We start from the raw sequence: 18,799 nt of genomic DNA on the forward strand, positions 1-18,799 counted from the left end.
CCTGTATTATGAGGCATGCTATTGAAGTCTTTGTTCTGGAATGTTCATTTGCATTGGGAAATCCCTCTTGAGGGAGCTAATCCTATTTGGACCTCCTATGAAAACATGTTTTTTAAATCAGGTGTTGAGTAGTACATACTTTTAAGGGGAATAACATGGAACATGAGCAGTCACTTTAATCTCTCTTTTCAGGGGCAGAAAGGCTGCTTTTAAAGAAAGACTGCTTAAATTACGCAGCATTTAAGATCTATGCATTTGGACCTTATTTGCTTCTTTTGGAAGATTGAAATATTTAAAAACATACACGGCTTTCCCATTAGGTCATTTTGTGTAAACAAAACTAGTGAGCTTTACTTGATCATTCTTGGTGGAGGCACCTCATTAGTTTGCTTTTTCCAGAATCCACATAATTAATAATGGAGAATTAGATTTCCAATGGCATCCTGCTGCTGAATGATTTTTAGAACTGTGAGAGTTAGCTTAACTGCATATTGAAGTTCTGTGCTGAGGTAAATGCAACCAGTGAAGATGTGAGTTCAGCATCCTGGTCTAAGAGTGCATGTGGATATTCTCTATTACCTGTACAATATCTGCGTGGTATCTTCTTTATAAGCAGTGGCTACAGATGTCTCACCACAGATGTGAAGGTATATACAAGGAGGTAACTTTATGGCTTGCTTCTACAATTATGAGATTCATCATGGTATAAATGCTACAAAATCTCTGTAAGCCCTGTGTGTTTGGAGATCTGCGGTAACTGGTTTTTGTTGACAGCCAAACAGAGCACAGAGAGGATTTAAAATTAATCTCATACCCAAATGTTACAGTTGAGGAAAAGCCCAAAAGTTCATTACTTATAGCCCGGACATAATTTTTTAGCAGTTAAAGGGATATACTTTGGAGAAAAGGGATAACAGCAGTATGGCCTGTCACTTTCCCTGTCCCCTGTTCATTTCACCCCAGATGTGGTGGTTTTTGTTTGCATTGAATTGTGACTGATATCACTGTTAATGACCTCATTTAAATTTTACCCTATTTGCATCTAATGTGAGAATACAGTCTGGCTTTTAAAATTAGGCGAGCCCTGTCTGAAGACTCATTCTAGCAATGAATACATTTTGTACACTACTGAGAGGTATATAATAATAAAGGTACATATTAATTGACATAATTGCATCTCATTTTACTCTCTTGGATGTGTATTGGCTGGTTTCTGTCCTAAAAGCGAGACTTAATAGAGCCTTTGGCTTATGGGCATTTAGAAACCTGCATGCATGTCCTTCATGAAGGAGGGCCCCCTCCCTGCAACACTGAATATTTTAAAAATAGCACCCTTTTCTGGGTTTAGATGTGTAATCTCTTAAAATGAGGTTTGTCTGCGCAACATCAGTCCTTTTCTGACAGTTTAGCTGTAGTTAATGATTACTGGCTGATATTTGACCTGTTTAAGAACTTGGGGCTAAACAACAGATCCAAAGATAAATGTTGTCGGTGAAAACAACCTAGCTTCCTGAGAGATATTGCAAGCGTTTGCATGCATGTGTCTTGAATTGCCAACACTGACATTTATCATGCAGCTTGACCTACTCCTGTAAACTGCTGCACTGGCAAAGAAGTGTATTGGATGTTGTGCCGATGAAGGCCAATATAGTATTATAACATGCGTCATCGTGCTGGTGGCGGGAGCTGGCTGGTCCCATACTGGATACTAGCGCAGTACTACTCATCAGCTACTGTACTGTAATGTTTCAGCTTGCTTTTATGCTGGCAGGGTTTCTTAATCTTTATCACCATTAGGGATGCCTGCCTGGTTGACAGCAAGTACCTAAATGATCCCCTATTCACTCAATCCTCAACTCTCATTTTCACCTAAAAATGGCTGAATTCTGCCAGTATGGTGTTCACTGGAAAGCTACAGCATTGACTATTCTAGCTGCCACCAGATTAGAACTCTCTTCTGTGTTTACTTGTGGCAGCTTTTCTTGGGCCTTATTTGGTCCAGGGGCTAGGAATTCCCAACCCCTCATTTTGAAATACTTTTTATATCATTCTCCAATGTTAAAATGAGCAAGTATCAATTCAAATGTACTATACACTTATCAAAGGAGAAAATGTTGGAAGTTTTCTAACCTATACATGCACAACTTTTGTTTCCTAGAATTAAGAATGATAGCAGCTGGGAAATTTGCAAGTCTCCCAAGAAATATGCAGCTGAATCATGAGTTCCCATTGGTCTCATCTATGGATCTGTTGAGCAGCCAACCACCCCTTGCTGAGCATCGCTTAAATACCTGTCAAGATGTTTCTATCCATGGTACCCTTCCAAGGAAGAAAAAGGGGACCACTCCTGTTCGATCCTGTGATGTTGTTAGCCACATGGGGACCTTGCCATTCTACAAAGCACATCGACCCCAGGGGCCTTTGATGCAAGACGTCATAGAGGAATGTCCTCAGAAAAACTTGAGGAGTGACCACTTCTCTCACAGGTATCATGTTAAATTTAAGCTTGCTTTAATTGCTAGAGCAGCTTGTTGATATTTCCAGTGCTACCCAAGAGAACTGGTGTGGGTGTGCCATTCAACATGAAGCAGAATAAAATATTAGGTCGTCGGTGTGTGCACGTGTTGCCTAGATAACCTGTTTATAAATATTGTTATAATATAAGAACGTGGGCATGCTGCTTTCCCCGCTTTTCTTCTTCTCAAGGTCCAAAGCCACCAAAATTGATTCTGGTCTGGTCTGAAACCCCTAATCTGTTTTTGCTGCTGAATTTATTTTTGTGTTCTGTTTGTATCTGTGCACATACATAAAAGTGCCCACTTAGTTTATTTTAAAAATATATGCCCTACCCTTGTTGCCGGTTCAAACGCCCACTGGTATGTTTCCCAGATTATGGGGGGACACCTATATCGGGCAGCAGTGATATAGGAAGATGTTGAAAGGCATCATTTCATATTGTGCGGGAAGCAGCAATGGTAAACCCCTCTTGTATTGTACCAAAGAAAACCACGGGGCTCTGTGGTGGCCAGGAGTCGAAATTGACTTGACTGCACACTTTACCTTTACCCTTCAATTAAAAGGGTGCAATACTTAAGAATGCACTATAAATATATTACCCTCTTAGCAGCATTGCTGTGTATGAGTGTACACATAACACTGTACTTGAACATTGGAAGCTGCCCTATACTGAGTCAGACCATTGGTCCATCATGCTCAGTATTGTCTTCACAGACTGGCAGCGGCTTCTCCAAGGTTGCAGGCAGGAATCTCTCTCAGCACTAACTTTTGTAGTTTGTTGGTTCAATTAAAAAATCTTGTCCTATAAAAAATCTTGTCCTATCTTGGAGTAGCCGGGAGGGGAACTTGAAACGTTCTGCTCTTCCCAGAGCGGCTTCATCCCTTGAGGGGAATATCTTGCAGTGCTCACACATCAAGTCTCCCATTGATATGCAACCAGGGCAGACCCTGCTTAGCTATGGGGACAAGTCATGCTTGCTACCACAAGACCAGCTCTCCTCTCCACTATCCACTTGCCACTATCTCTTTCTTTTAGGGGCACGATGACACAAAACTTCCCACCTGAATTCAATCCTCTGCTGGAAATGTTAAAATTAGCCCTCTTTTTTCTGTGCATAACCCTAATCAGAGGCAGTGTTACGTTTGATGCCCATCTTTTTCCATTGTTGCAATGCTCCTTATGCTCTTTTTGTGTTGACCAGGAGCTTTCCCAGACAGCAGGCTTTACTGTGGGTTTTCTGCAAGGCTTTACTGTGAGTTCAAAGTTGCCCATAACAGCTGACACACAGAGTGGATTTTTTAAAATCCCAGATAGAAATCGGACTTACGTGGGATAAAAAACCCAAATTGTATGTGCAGTGCTCCCTGATAGCTTGCAGGGACTTGGGGGTAAATTTGGCCAATATGTGAACTAAAAGCTGGGTGTGAAAAACTTCCAGTTGCTCTTCCCTTTGCTTTGTGGTCAGTGAAGGAAATGCTTTTTAGCATTTTTTTAAATAGACGATATCAGATGTGGCTGTCTTTCACCACTCAAACAAAAGCAACAAGCATCTGGCACATAAAATACATCTTTGTCTGTTTTTGACCTCCTCTTGTGTCTTTTTGTTGTTCAAAACCTTTATTTTAGTTGGACAGATTTGCAGTTCTGTCTTAGTGCAGTCACTGGCTTTCTCTCTCTCCTCTTTTTTGGGGAATGGAGAAGTTAAATTACACACTTACATAAAAACGAGGTGCACAGCAGGATTATAATTTACCTCAGCATGTATTGTGCCATTTTTTCATCATTATTATCTTATATGTGAATGGCATGACCCACAGAACCTTCCCATCCCTTTCCTCCCTCACACCAGCCCAGGCATCCGAGTCCTGGCAACAACCCAGGAATACCTGGGCTGAGAAGCACATGGGGCACAACTGTTGTATCACAGCTGCTCAGAGCAGCGGCCCCGGCTTCTGTACAGGAGCTTGAGATTTCTAGCTTGGGGCCCTTGTGAGATGGCTGCATAGTCTTTGAACACCTGGGGTTGAAAAGCCTGGAGGTATCAGCACAGCTCCCTTTAGTACTGCATGTCATGGCAGAGTTATGGACAGGACACAAAATGAGTGATGGCCATTGTTGGTTGATTTCCAAATTGCAGGAAGTCAATTTCCAAATTTGGAAATTGTGTTCATCGGCCTAATGCTCACTAACGTGGTCAGTCTGTACGACTTCATTACTCATCACTGTTGTTTCTGCCATCCATGTACATGGTGCTCTACAAAGAATAAGAAAATGAAAAGTCTTCCCCTGAGGGGCTTACAGTTTAGATATTGACATGAGAGGCGTTAGAGGAAGGGTAATGGAGGCAGGGATGAAACAGGGGAAGGGTATGCAGTTGTTGGTTTTACTTACACCAGTGTAACATAGAAACATTGGGAACTACCTTGCACTGAGTCAGCCCATTGGTCCAACTGGCTCAGTAACCTTCACTGACTGGCAGCAGGAATCTCTCCCAACCCTACTTGGAATGCCAGGGAGTGAATGTGGGCCCTTCTGCATGTAGATGCTTTCCCACTGAGCTCTGATCCCATCCCCTAAGGGGAATATCATACAGTGCTCACATGCAGCCACCCATCCAAAGGCAAACTAGGGTGGACTATGCTTAGCAAAGAGGACAATTCTTGCTTGCTAGCACAGACCAGCTCTTCTTCCTGGCAAATGTAGTTCAGTGTAAGCAAGTGTAAAGTGATGCATATTGGAGCAAAAGACCCCGACAACGTCACATATACACTGAGGGGGTCTGAGCTGTCAGTGACTGACCAGGAGAGAGATCTTGGGGTCATGGTGGACAGCTCATTGAAAATGTCAATTCAGTGAGTGACAGCTGCGGACAAAGGCAAATTCCACGCTAGGGATAATTTGGAAGGGGAGTTGAAAATAAAAATGCTATTATAATGCCCTTTTAAAAATCTATGGTGTGTACTGCATACAGTTCTGGTCACCATATCCTAAGAAGGGCATTGTAGAATTATAAAAGGTGCAGAAGGAGGCAACCAAGATGATCAGGAGCCTGGAGCACCTTCCTTATGAAGCTAGGCTATAGCATCAGGGCTTTTTAGTTTGGAAAAGAGGCAACTATAGGAAGACATGATAGAGATGTATAACATTAAGCATGGAGTTGGTAGAGTGGATAGAAATAAATTATTCTCCCTCTCACACAACATTAAAACCTGGGGTCATACAGTGAAACTGATGGCCAGGAAATTTAGGACCGACAAGAGGAAGTCCTTTTTCACACAGCACATAACTTAAGGAATTCTCTGCCATGAGATGTGATGATGGCCACTAGCTTGGATGGCTTTAAAGGGGGCTTAGACAAATGCATGACAGGTCTATCAATAGCTCCTAGTCTGGTGGCTGTAGACCATCTCCAGCCTCAGATGCAAGATGCCTCTAAATATCAATTACAGAGGAGCCATAGCAAGAGAGACTGCATGCCCTCACCTCCTGCCTGTGGGCTTCTCAGAGGCATCTGGTGGGCCACTGTGAGAAACAGGTTGCTGGACTAGATAGGCCTTGGGCCTGATCCAGCAGGGCTGCTCTTATGTTCCTGTACATACTATATATGTAATTACATGTATAGTTAAGCTTAATTAAAATAGGGACTAAAGGGATATGCCAAAGACCTTTTGGGAAAGGTTGAGTTCTAAGAAAAGATTTGAAGGAAGTAACTTCATTCTGAAGGTTGGTGCTCACATTCCTGAATGCAGATGCATGCAAGCAAATTTTCTGGCTAGACAATTGGCATATCATTGAGAGAGCTTGGCTTACTCTCTTCTCAGACATTTAGTTTTCTATCTGAATGCTCCTCCATACCCAGAACTAAGGAGTAGGGATGGGCCCAGACCGGTCCGGAGGCCATTGTAAAGGCCTCCAGACCTGGGGGGTCTGGTTTGCATGGGGGGGTGCCTTTAAGAGCAGGGGGAGGGTTTACTTACCACTCCCGCCGCTTTCCTGCTCTGGCGCCGTAATTTCCGTAGTAATTAGTAATTCCCCACTGTCGCTATGAAAAACTCCCAGGAGTCCTTTGCGTGCGCGCACGTCACAGAGGTGTGAAGCGTGTGCACGATGTGCGCGCGCGCAAAGGACTCCTGGGAGTTTTTCATAGCGACAGCGGGGACGGGGCGGCAGGGAGGTATCCTGCTGCCCCAATTACTACTGAAATTACGGCGGGAGGGGTAAGTAAATCCTCCCCCCGCTCTTAAAGCCACCCCCCACCCCAGTGCCGGACCGCAGTTTGGTGGTTCCGTGCACACCCCTACTAAGGAGTACTCAATCAGATGAACCTACAATCCGAGTGGTACAGCCTGACACAGATTGGCCACTTTCATTGAAACTAGGTTTTCAGCATTAGACTAAACTAGAAGGGAGGGCTGCTGCTAATGCTCTAATTCTCCTTAGAGTAAATATTGCCTTGGTCTAAATATGGATTGTATCGCCATCAGTCGGTGACCCTGTTTCATTTTAATGTCAGTGTTACATACCTTTTGCTCATCTATATTGTTTTCTGTGCCCTAGTATCAATAAGTTATTCTCAGTCTAAAACCTTGTGACCTGCTCCTCCTCCTGGTATTTGGGTTGCTAATGCCAAGTTCAGCATGAAATTCTAACTAACTTGCTAACTTGGCAGAGAGGCACCTTTTAACGTGGTGATTCTCTTTATTTAGCAGGGGGAGAAGTAACTGGCCCTATCCACCCACAGCATAGTACCTACAGTGACTGTTGCTGGTGTCTATCTTACGTTTCTTTTAGATTGTGAGCCCTTTGGGGACAGGGATCCATCTTATTTATTTATTGTTTCTCTGTGTAAACTGCCTTGAGCCATTTTTGGAAGGGCAGTATAGAAATCAAATAAATAATAATTAATTAATTAATTCAATATCCAAACTTTTTGTTTTACACTGTTTTGGTGATATTGACTACAACATTTTAATTTAGGACAGCAGTAGGCAATGTGTTCCTTGGTGGTATCATTTACTGTTGCTGAGCTGCTGTTGAGTCACCAAGAGAGGCTGTGGAATCTCAGCTTTGGAAACTTCTAAAAAGCTGTACATAATTGCCTCTCAGGGTGGTTCATGTTAATCCTATTTTCCATGCAGATGGATGGACTACAAATGATGAATACTGTCTCAGCAGAAGGGTGTGGGAATTAGATGGCTTCTGGACACTCTACTGGGACAGCACTATGAATTTGAGCCAGTTGTGCAGTAAATTAACATTATCTTACTAAAGGAATAAACGTGCAGTGTTGTAAGTGGCTGGGTTCTGATGTTGTTCGGAGCCAAGATTAAACCTTAGCTTCATATGCCACTTCTGAGTCTTGGGAGAAAGTGCCTCTCCCCCCCCCCCCGCTTGCCTGCATGAAAGTCTAAAGAATTATGTTTTCAGTTGTGGTTAGAAACAAGCAAGGATTTTTTGTAATAGCTGAACTGACTGATCCTGGTTTATTCTAACTAAAGTGTTTGAAATAAACTAAGATCTGAACGCAGCTTCAAAACTTGGATGATATCATGGTTTATTTCATGTGCTTTACTTGGAATAAGGCATGATTGGTCAGTTTGGTTATTGCAAACAATACAACAAACAGTTGTTGTAAACACAATTACCCCTGCTAACTGGGCAAAGAGGCACCTTTTACCGTGGTGATTCTCTTTATTTAGCAGGGGAAGAGTAACTGGCCCCATCCACCCCCAGCACAGTACTTCCAGTGACTGTAGCTGGGGTCTATCTTATGTTTCTTTTTAGAATGTGAGCCCTTTGGGGGCAGGGAGCCATCTTATTTGTTTGTTATTTCTCTGTGTAAACCGCCCTGAGCCATTTTTGGAAGGGTGGTATAGAAATTGAATTATTATTATTTATTATTATTAATTGAAAGTAGAATTCTTCTGACTTGTGCATGGGCAGAAGAAACACAATTTACATAGAAAAATAAAGATAAGTGTTGCTAAATAAAAGAAATCAAAAGGAGGGAATCCCAAGCGAACAAGCCAAATTCACTTTGGAGACAGGAGGACCAAGAGCCCTTGGATGAGGTGTGGGGGAGGGGACCTCCATCTGATCACTCACAGCCAGCAGCTGGAAGCAGAAAAGAGGATGGTCTAGAGTACTGATGGCAATTACCTCCACTTTCTGCTTGGCTTACCTGGCTGGGATTCAGCTTGGGGTTGTGGAAGTGTGTGCCACAACTCCTGGGTTTTTGTTGTGTCTGAACACCACCACCTGCAGCTGCAAATGGCCTCTTCAGAACAAAAAAGCAGGGGTTGGGAGAAAAAGATCAATTCATTCTGGATCTCCTTTATTGTGAAACTTACAGGAAAATGAAAGAACAATTTATTTCTTCTCTTTTGAAGTCGGCGTCAGCTGAGCATCTGGCCCAAAATTCCCCCCGAAAACCCCAAGTGTGGACGGTTGGTGTTGGCCAGTAGCTTTTGTGGGCTGCTGCTTCACAAGTCTAGGACCTGCAGCCTAAATAAATACAGTGAAAATTGCCCCAGGAAGTTACCTTCAAGAGCTGCCTGCATTTCATGAAGAAGTAGAGACTATTCTGATGACCACTAGAAACCCGGCTAAGGGAGCCCAGCCCAGTTTCTAGTGATTGTTAGAACCACTGGGCTTGCCTGCGAGCCCGGTGGTTCCATGGCGGCTACCCAGTCTAGGAACCCCTCCCCTTAAATGAGGTTAACGGAGCACCTGCTCTGTTAACCATGTTTTTGCTGTCGTGAGATGCTGCAGTGCAGCTTTGTGCCGTGATGACTCTCGAGGAGACACCCGTTGGGAGGCTCTAACAAGTCTCTCAGCCTCGGGGGTTTCTCCAGGATGCCCCGCACACTTGTGTGTGGCATCTTGGGACTTCCAGGGACTGGCCGGCCCCTGATCCCTGCCAGCTCTGTGATGGAGCTGGCAATCATGTGGGCAGAGAGTGAGATAAGCTCGCTCTCCCCGTACAAACCCTAATAGCGTTTCTCACTAATCGTGTGAAGCGCCTCACTGTGTGGTGTGAATATTGGAGGTGAAATTCCATCCACTGAAATTAACATGGGAAAGCAAAGGCATATGTGAACACTGCAGGCTGGCCTCCAGATTTCTCTGTCCAGGCAGGGTAAAGCAGTGAAAGAATGCTTTAAAAACCTGTCAAGGCATCCATCAGGTTTGGTTTGCCAAACCATCCTAGACTTCACCTGCATCTAAAATGGTATCCCACTGTGGATCTGAAGAGCCACTCCTTACAAGACAGACTCTCTCTAGCAACTGATGCTGCCATGTGAGCCTACTGCAGAATTCTTGGAGGTTTCTAAGGGGATCCAAGATCACAGAATTCTGTAGCTGGTTCTTAGGTCATAGCCATATCAGTTGATAGCCATGGTTGCTCTGATTTGAAACCATACTTTGGCTCAAGGATGCAGCTCAAAGTCAAAGCACTAGGGGAGAGCCACCCCTGTCTTTCCCCTTCCTTCCTGCTCCCCAAATACTGTTTCCTTGAATCTCACACTGGGGTCTCCTAGCTTGGAAATTCCTTTGCCAATTGATATCAAGACATTGCCTCTTCAGGATAGACAAAAACAAAGCCCTTCTTCACATGATGTGTAATTAACTCTTGGTGCACGCTGTTACAAGATGTGGCAATGACCACTGGCCTAGATGGCTTTGAAAGGGAATTAGACGCATTCACTGAGGAGGGGTTTCCCTTAATGGCAACTGGTCATGATGGCTAAATAGGACCTCCAAGTGTACAGAATTAATCCCAGTGGCTAGTGATGTTGCATGGGGGAGGCTTTGCCTTTGCACCCTGCTTGTAGGCTTCCAAACAGGGCATGTTTGGCCATCTGAGGCAGCAGGGTGGACCTCCCTTGGGATGATCCAGCAAGACTTTTATGTTCTCAAGGGTTTGTCCCTAGTTTCCTAATTTCCCCATGGGGTTCTCAAACTTGGATCCCCAGGTGCTGTTGGATTACATCTGTCAGCAGCAGCAGTCAGAATGGCTGAAGTCCATTGTGGCTGGGGATGATGACAGTTGTAGTCCCACAACATCTGGGGATCCAAGCCCAAGAACCCCTGAGTGGCCTCTTTAATAGAATTTTCCTTTGCTCAAGTTAGGAAAGGAAGAAAATGTAATGGAGGGAAAGACAGGGTTTATTCTTGGCCTTGTCTCCTCCTGCAAAAGCAGTGGGTGAACCCCCCCCCCCGCATCCATGAGTATCCCCTTTCACCTGAATTTGCCAACAGGAGGAAAGAGAGAAAGATGGAAAGGAAAATAAGAATAAATAGAGGCAGGCAGTGGAGCCTGATAATGTCTAGCAGATAATGGGAGAGAGTAAGGAGTGCATTATTTTTTGTGTAAGGTTATGGTAACAGAAAGCAAACAGTATTCATTTTTACCTCCTGCTTCTTTTTCTCCTCTAAGAAACCACCTGCTTCCTTTAATAAGGCAGTAAGAGGCCCAACTGAACAAACAAGTTAAGCCAAGTTTTAATGTTGGCTCCATGTGACGTCTGAACCAGCCCACTGTTCTTCTAGGTCAGGCCTGCTCAACTTAGGCCCCCCAGCTGCTTTTGGACTACAACTCCCATAATTCTCAGCCACAGCAGTCAATAGCCAGGGATTATGGGAATTGTAGGCCAACATCTGCAGGAGGGCCAAAGTTGAGCAGGCCTGTTCTAGATGCTGTGATTTGGCTTAGAAAAGGGTTTGAAGAATAGGAGGTGTTAATAGTAGAATCAGTCTATATTTCAGCTCAGACAATCCAATAAACCATGGTTTATGGGAATAGAAATGCAAGCCTGAAGAGCACCAAGCCTTTCCAGTCCTATTCCCACACTCTCTTCTTCTTTGCTTTGAATGCAGAATTGTGATGGAGGAATTTTGGCTTGTTGAATTACAGCTCTACATGTAATGTGTTGAAAATAAATGCACCTATGAGCAGGGCTCAGGAAATCCACTTCTCTGTGACAAGTGGGGAAAACTGCTGACAAGTAGTGTGCCAGCATCGCTCGAGGAACCGTCTGATGAGTAAAATGTTTGTCTTGAACTGAGCCGATATTTCTTGGCCCTTGGCTATGAGTTTGTCCAGAGAGCCTTCTCTTGACTACCGAATAAGTGCAATGTATCCCCATTTAAGGAGCAGGCAGGGCTGCCCAGAGGGTGGGGCAATCTACCCTGGGGCCCCACAAAATATAAGGGCCCCCTGCGTCAGCATTCCTCATTCCTTGTCACCGCCCAGAGCCTTCGGATGGGGTGGTTTATAAATTAAATAAATTAAATAAATAAAATTAGAATGAGCAGGTATAGCCCATTTGTTCACAGGACAACTGGGCAAGGAGGGGCTACATGTGAGAATTCTCACATGTGGAGCATCCATGCAAAGTTTCTCGCATATTTTGCTTACCTTTTGTACACACATGCACAAGTTCTTCTAGAGGGTCCCTAAAAATCACATGTGCCCCAAGCCCCATATATCCCCTGGATGGCCCTGGGAGAAGGGCTTCCAAGGTGTGTGTGTGTCTGTCTGTCTGTCTGTCTGTCTGTCTCTGCCTTCTGTGCAGGCCTGAGGCCTGGCACTTCTGTTTTCTGGGTATTAAGCACCGTGCTGACTTCTCGTCAGGATTCTGAGAATACAATTCAAAAATGTATTTGACATTTTTACAACTTGTGGTAATGATCTGTACCTCTGCTTAACCTTGAGCTGGTACTCCATAACTGAATATATCTTTCATTTTCACTACTGGTGTGAGTAGAGTGGCCTTAACAACAACTACCAAAAACCAAACTGTTTATCAAATAAAAACTTGCCTTGAGTTGATTATGAACAATTTTTCACTTCACTTGTACTTTAGCTAAATAACATTTCCATCCTGCCTTTCTTCAAGGAACTCAATGCGGTATACATGGTCCTCTTCCTTCCTTTTATTCTCACAGCAACTCGATGAGATGAGATGATGGCTGACTCAAAATTACCCAGTAAGCTTCATAGCTGAGAGACGCTTATGGAACCTGGATCTCTCTGATCCTGGACAGACATGTCATCTGTTACACCACACTGGTTTGATCATGTGTGTGATGTGGATCTGTATATTTTGGTGCTCGAGTTCATACACATTAATGGAAGATGCAATCCTTTCCTTATTGTCACTCTCAGTGATTTTTAAAGGGGGAAATGCATGCAGGCACATGTTGCTTGGGTGCCAGTATGCAACACTTGCATATTTTGTAGTTAGCTGTGTGTGCAAAAAATAAAATCTCCCCCAAGAGATGGTTTGATATTGGCCTATCTGAGGCCATGTATAAACTATGAGCTATAGTAAAGCAGTAACAGCTTTCAGTTATGATGATTTGCATGTGCTAGTTTCATTTAGATAAGCCACCTAATGGTGCAGCGGGGAAATGACTTGACTAGCAAGCCAGAGGTTGCCAGTTCGAATCCCCGCTGGTATGTTTCCCAGACTATGGGAAACACCTATATTGGGGAGCAGCGATATAGGAAGATGCTGAAAGGCACTATCTCATACTGCGCAGGAGATGGCAATGGTAAACCCCTCCTGTATTCTACCAAAGAAAAACCACAGGGCTTTGTGGTCGCCAGCAGTCAACACCAACTCGACGGCACACTTTACCTTTACCTAGTTTCATTTTAAGACTACCTCTGGGCATATTGTTGAAGAGGCTTGGCCCATTCAGGTGTCCCAATGAAGCCAATAGTGTTTTACTCTGTTTTGGCTACAATTCAGGAGTGCTGTGGATAAAAGCATATCCCAGTGCTGGGATATTGAGACTTGCTGTTCTTAGCATGTCCTCCATAGTTTCCATGCTTCAGTGAAAAGTTCAATACTGAAACCATAACAGAGATTAACTAAAAGGGAGAGAGCGCAGGAGAGGAGAAAAATTCCAGTGGATGTCTGGAATGTACAGTACCCTTTAGGCAACTTGTGTACTGATTTCAATTTTTTTTAATTTAAAAATTCCTTTCTTATCTCATGATGCTTGGTCAAGTCATCATTCAATATCAGCTACTTAAATAAAGGTATTTCAAAAATTACTGCATAGAGAAAGCACTGCTGTTACAAGGTAGAGATGCAGGCTTGGCGAGATTTTCTTCCATGAAGCTTTATAGTTATTTATTTAAAGGAGTGAGTATGTTTTAAGTCTCTGCAAGCAGGGAAGAGCTCAGAGGTCAGTCGTGTGGTCTGCATACAAAAATGTTGCATAACTTCATATTCTGTAAGCATATTTACTCTTGTATAGAACACAATGGCTCTGATCCAATTGTAGGCATGCACAGCGATGTGTGTGCTGTCCCGATTGGATCGCTAGTGATAATGCTTGTCATCTCCTATTCCAAGAGGGTATAGTGAGGAAGGATTGGAATTCAGCCCTCTGCCCTACTACTCTATCCTGATCAAACAAGTGGGACTGTTGCTAGTGATCTAGCTAGGAGCTGCATGCACACAGCTCATCCAAACTGAGTCAAGAACTGCACATGCAGCACCCATTTCCATGCAGTTTTTCATCCACCTAGGGATAGCTTCTGAGTGAATATACCCTTGTGACATCTCGGCACGTATCTTTTGATCATTAGTCTTCAGTTTAAAACATGCACACATTTTAAATTCATTCTTATGTTCAAAAGGTCCTTTTATTGTCTGGAGGTTTCAAATACTAAAAATAGCATCTTTAAGCTTAGAGACTGGATAAGAATCAAGAGATAAATGGAACTCTTTTCCAAACCTAAAGACAGGATCATATTCCACATCTAAACCATTCCTGACAGATGTCTTCTCAGGCTAGCTAGGGCTGTCAACCAATTTAAAGTCTGGGTTGTCTAGCTTTTAATCAAGTAAATGTACATATAGTAAAGCTCGAGTGAAGGTTCTTTTTTTGAGGCTCGTGACAGGAGATGAGTGAGTGTTTCTTTCAAGTGTAGGGTAACTGCAGCTCCGCTTTTAAATTGTAAGTTAACCCAGCAAGCACATGTGACTCCCCAAACTTGTGTGTGTTGAGGTGACACACAAGCAGGGGTGTGTGGTGGGGGGCAGTGAGCATTTGGAGAAGGGAATTGGCGAGCCGGAAGGAAGGATGCTTAACCTTTCTGTCCTTGCCAGTTCTCCCCTCCAAACCCTAGGCTTACTGTATTTTTTGAGCTTGATTAGGGAGAACAAGTTAAAACGGAGGTCATTTTCAGGGGAGAATGAGTGGACTAGAGAAAGTGTTTAGTACATCCACCAATTCTTTGCTGAAAATGTCATTCTCCTCTTCCCACCGCCCCACATTAACATTAGGAGGCAAATATGGGATTTGAGAATACAAATCCAGACACCAGGCAGGTAAAAAGTCGACTGGAAGAAAAAAGATCTTCAACCTGGACAAGAATGTCAACAATTGTTTGGGTTGGACGTTCCAAAGGCAGGGCATGACAATGTCTTGCATTCCCATCTAATAAGAGACAATCGGCCCAGAAAGTGGGCTCCATGCCAGGCTCCCCTGAGCTTCAGGAGCTGTGGCTGTCCTATATCCAGCATAGGTTTAAAACGGCAGCTTATTGGGGGAGGGGAAAGCATTGCTCAAATCCAGCTAGCATGAATAGCTTCTGTGCCTTTTGGCATTTGAGTGCAGCCCTCTGAATATGAGCACAAAAATTTGGATTATTTTTACTGCACCTGACAAATAGTTTCTAAGGAGTGCAGTGTAGAGTGTTGCAATGCAGTGTAGAGTGTTGCAATAAGGAGTCGCATGTAAGCAGTCTTGTTCAGTGGATTAAGAAGATAACCTCCTGACCTCTGTCTGCTTTGTTTTGAAACCTCATGCATCCCTACATTCTTGGTGTACCGATAATTATGATGTGGGAGATGCATTTTTTAAAAAAATGCAAAATATGGGACAATTGAGTTTTGTTCAGCAGCCAGCAACCATTTAATGGCAAGTCCTTCTACAAAAGGTTCCATTTTTAGTTCAAGTTTCTTTCCTAGTGCCTCAATTTTACACCCTGCATCTAGGGAGAACAAGGTGCAGAGTGACGCCTATAGACCCCTGAAGCTATATAGTCCATCTGCAGCATCCCCTACTGAGACTTGGGGAGGCCATTTGAATCTAATGGACAGTTTCACCCACCATCTTAACTTCAAGCATCCTGGCACCTGCTCTTCCCAGGTCCCTGGCTTGCAAACAAAATGCAGCAGAAGTTGCAACAGAAACACATGCTGGGGCCTGGAGAAGACTAGGACCCTTTGATGGTTGAAGGTAAGACACAGGAAGGCCTCAGCTAAGTTTAATGGCCTGCCCCCCAAATTTCAGCATGCTCAGAGGCTGCTGGTGGCCAAAAGAGGGCTTATTCTGCTTTTTGTTTGTTCAGGGTTGCTCTCTTGGAGCATAATGGAGTGTTACAAGCTGGATAGCTGGTGCTCTGGACAGTCATGATACTTACAAGACTGTCATGGTACTTACAGCTCAGCTGGTACAAGAGCAGGGCAGGAGCAGCATCAAGCAGGCCAGTCTCACTGGTAGTCAAGATATGCAGAGGGCAATACAGCAACAAAGTCAAGCAAGCAAGGTCAAACTGGTAGTCAAACACGGTACAGTAGTCAAGGCAGAAGCAAGGTCAAGTGGGCCAAGGTCAAACCAGTAATTGGATACAGAGGGCTAGGCATCTGCAGGGTCAAGCAGGCAGGGTCAAACTGGTAGTCAAGGCAGAAGCTAGGTCACGCAGGCCAAAGTCAAATCAACAGATACAGAGGACTAGGCAGAAGCATGGTCAAACCAGTTGAAGCTAGGAATACAATAGGCTAAAGTCATCCGTCCCCAGGGACAGGTCTGGTAAGCCTTAAAGGGATCTCTGTTATGTCTCTGATCCTGCCAAGATTTAAAGGTCTTCAGTGTCACTGACAGGTTCTTCAGAGTCGGAGGGCAGCACAGTGTCCTCAGGCCTTTGAGTACCTGAACTGTCAAAATTTGATCAAGTTACCCAACTAGGGGAAGCTTTTGTGGCTTCTTAATGTATCTGCTCATTGACTGTTTAGTTCTCAGCACTGACCAATGACAGTATATTATATAATATACACAATAATAATAATAATAATAATAATAATAATAATAATAATAATTATTATTATTATTATTATTATTATTATTATTATATTTTATTAAAATATTTATATACCACATCCCTACAGAAGGGTTATCAAAGCAGCAAAAGAAATGAAAAGGTCATGTGATAATACATGTATACAAATGTCTTGGGTAAACCTCTTCTTCCTTTGGACATGCTCAAGTTAAGAATTTATTTGTTTGATTTTTAGACCGCCCTTACAAAATAGCTCAGGGCGGTTCAGAAACATCAAAGACCCTTTAAAACAATTTAAGAGCACTGGAATTTATACATACATATGATTTATACATATTGGAAGAGCGATTCCAATTTATACATTAGAAAGTCCAAGCTGCCAAATCTCCTTAGACACCATGTTCCCAGGAACGGTTTGACTCGTAGGATGGAGGTGGTGGAGGTAGTTGTCACCTTCAGTGAAGCATGCTCCATGCCCGATATCCAGCACGAACTGGATTGCCTACCTGCCACTGAGTTGCCTCTTGTTCCTCACAAAAGCGGAAGGTGTGCTCCTCGGCTACAGCTGTGCCTTGCAGTTGTGAGGGAAGAGATGTGGCCAGATATGTGTGGTGCATCAGGGGGCACACATGGCACAATGTTCGCGTCGAGGGTTTTTGATGTTTGTGGCTATGCCCAAGGGAACTCCTTTGGTGGTTAGCCTGCAGAAAATTCTAAGCAACTATGTTTTTATTGTCAAAAAAGATTATTCTTCTTTTAAGTGGCTGTTGAACACATTTTTATCAGAAACACAGTTCCCCTGACACCTGTCTCTTCTCAGCTGAGGTTTAGTTTGGCCCATAAAAGTACTGGCTTTAGTAAACAACCTTGCTTTGACAGGATTCAGCTGTTTTTGCTGTACAAAGGATTCTGTGTTGCAAAATGGATGAGAGGATAGCAGTTTATTGGATCATTTGGCCTTGGAAATGCTGAACGTGGATGTTCAGATTGCACAGAACTCTGCTTTAGGTGTAGATATCTGTAGCATCTGGTGTTCTTCAAAACACAGGAGCAACAGAGTTGATTTGCTGGCTGGATTGCAGATACTGTAGCTGGATCTGCTTGGAGGGATCAGAGAGCCCTAATTAAAGTAGGTTAGGTTAACTATAAACCTGTATATGTAACCTCTCTTTTAAAAAAGAGTGCTCTGCATGAAGAGCCATATGACACGAAAACTTATCATTATCCCCATGAAGGACTTTCTGCACTTGCTCTGTGTCTCTTATGTTGTGTGTCAACCCGTTGTGTGCTTCATTCTCTGAGTCTAACACAATAAGAGTCCTCTATCCAAGTGTACATCACTAAGCGTAACAGTAATTGCTTCACTGCTTCTTGAGCCAAAGCCCTTCATTAAAAATAACAGCAGAGTGTGAAGCTCAGTCAGACCTTTTTTGTCTGATGTGCTAAAATGGAGAAAATTTTTGATGCCTCTGGAAGATTAGCACTCTAAAGGCAAGCCTCAACATTTACTGTCAGCTTGTTTTGCCTCCAGTGTATCTTTCTGAGTGTCTGATGTCACCCTAATAGTTCATAAGTTAATGTTATTCTTCAGATGAGAAGCTGTTTTTGTTACAATTGTTCTCTTATCTTCTAAAGAATGAAACAGCCTTTCCTTTCTAATGCTAATGAGCTACTCTCTACATCAAATGCTCCCTTGTTGACATGGAAATAAGGCTTATCTGATCACTAAGAAGCCAAACATACAGTGCAAACTCAGCATGTGAATCCATGATTTAGTAAAGTTCATGTACAAGTAGAGTGTATCCCTTGATCTAAAAACACATATCCTGTAAGCAAAGAGCGAAACAAACCAAGGAGGCAGTAAATGTGGGATCTATAGAAAGTGAAACCTCTTTTCACTTGGCATTTTATAGTGAACAAAGAAAGCCAGCTTATTAAGGTAGCACAACAAGCTTTCAACTGCAACTCATAATAAAGGTCTCATGTGCAGCTGTGTTTGAGCATAGTTGTAATCTTGTTGGTATAGCACCAGTGGCCCAATAAACATAACTAATTGCAACCTGCTGGTAAGAAACTAATGTTTTCTTCTCTGTTGGTCATAGAGATGTGCTTGCAGAGGAATAAACTGGGGAAATCGTAACTGATGATGAAATTGTAATTGATGATGACCCTTGCTAACTGAGCAAAGAGGTACC

The 18,799-nt window shown here is 43.3% G+C and overlaps 1 protein-coding gene across 2 annotated transcripts in view; it reads left to right on the plus strand.

Annotated features, from left to right (window-relative positions):
* The window catches only part of BCAR3 (BCAR3 adaptor protein, NSP family member), a 166,821-nt gene that overhangs the window by 48,497 nt on the left and 99,525 nt on the right, over nt 1–18,799 (plus strand). For both annotated transcript variants that reach the window (XM_053248583.1, XM_053248582.1), the window contains exon 2: nt 2,159–2,486. In XM_053248583.1, coding sequence (XP_053104558.1) covers nt 2,167–2,486 — 320 coding nt within the window. In that variant the 5' untranslated portion in view covers nt 2,159–2,166. The remainder of the gene's footprint in view (nt 1–2,158; nt 2,487–18,799) is intronic.

Source organism: Hemicordylus capensis, chromosome 4, assembly GCF_027244095.1.
Source record: "Hemicordylus capensis ecotype Gifberg chromosome 4, rHemCap1.1.pri, whole genome shotgun sequence".
Classification (NCBI taxonomy): Eukaryota; Metazoa; Chordata; class Lepidosauria; order Squamata; family Cordylidae; genus Hemicordylus; species Hemicordylus capensis.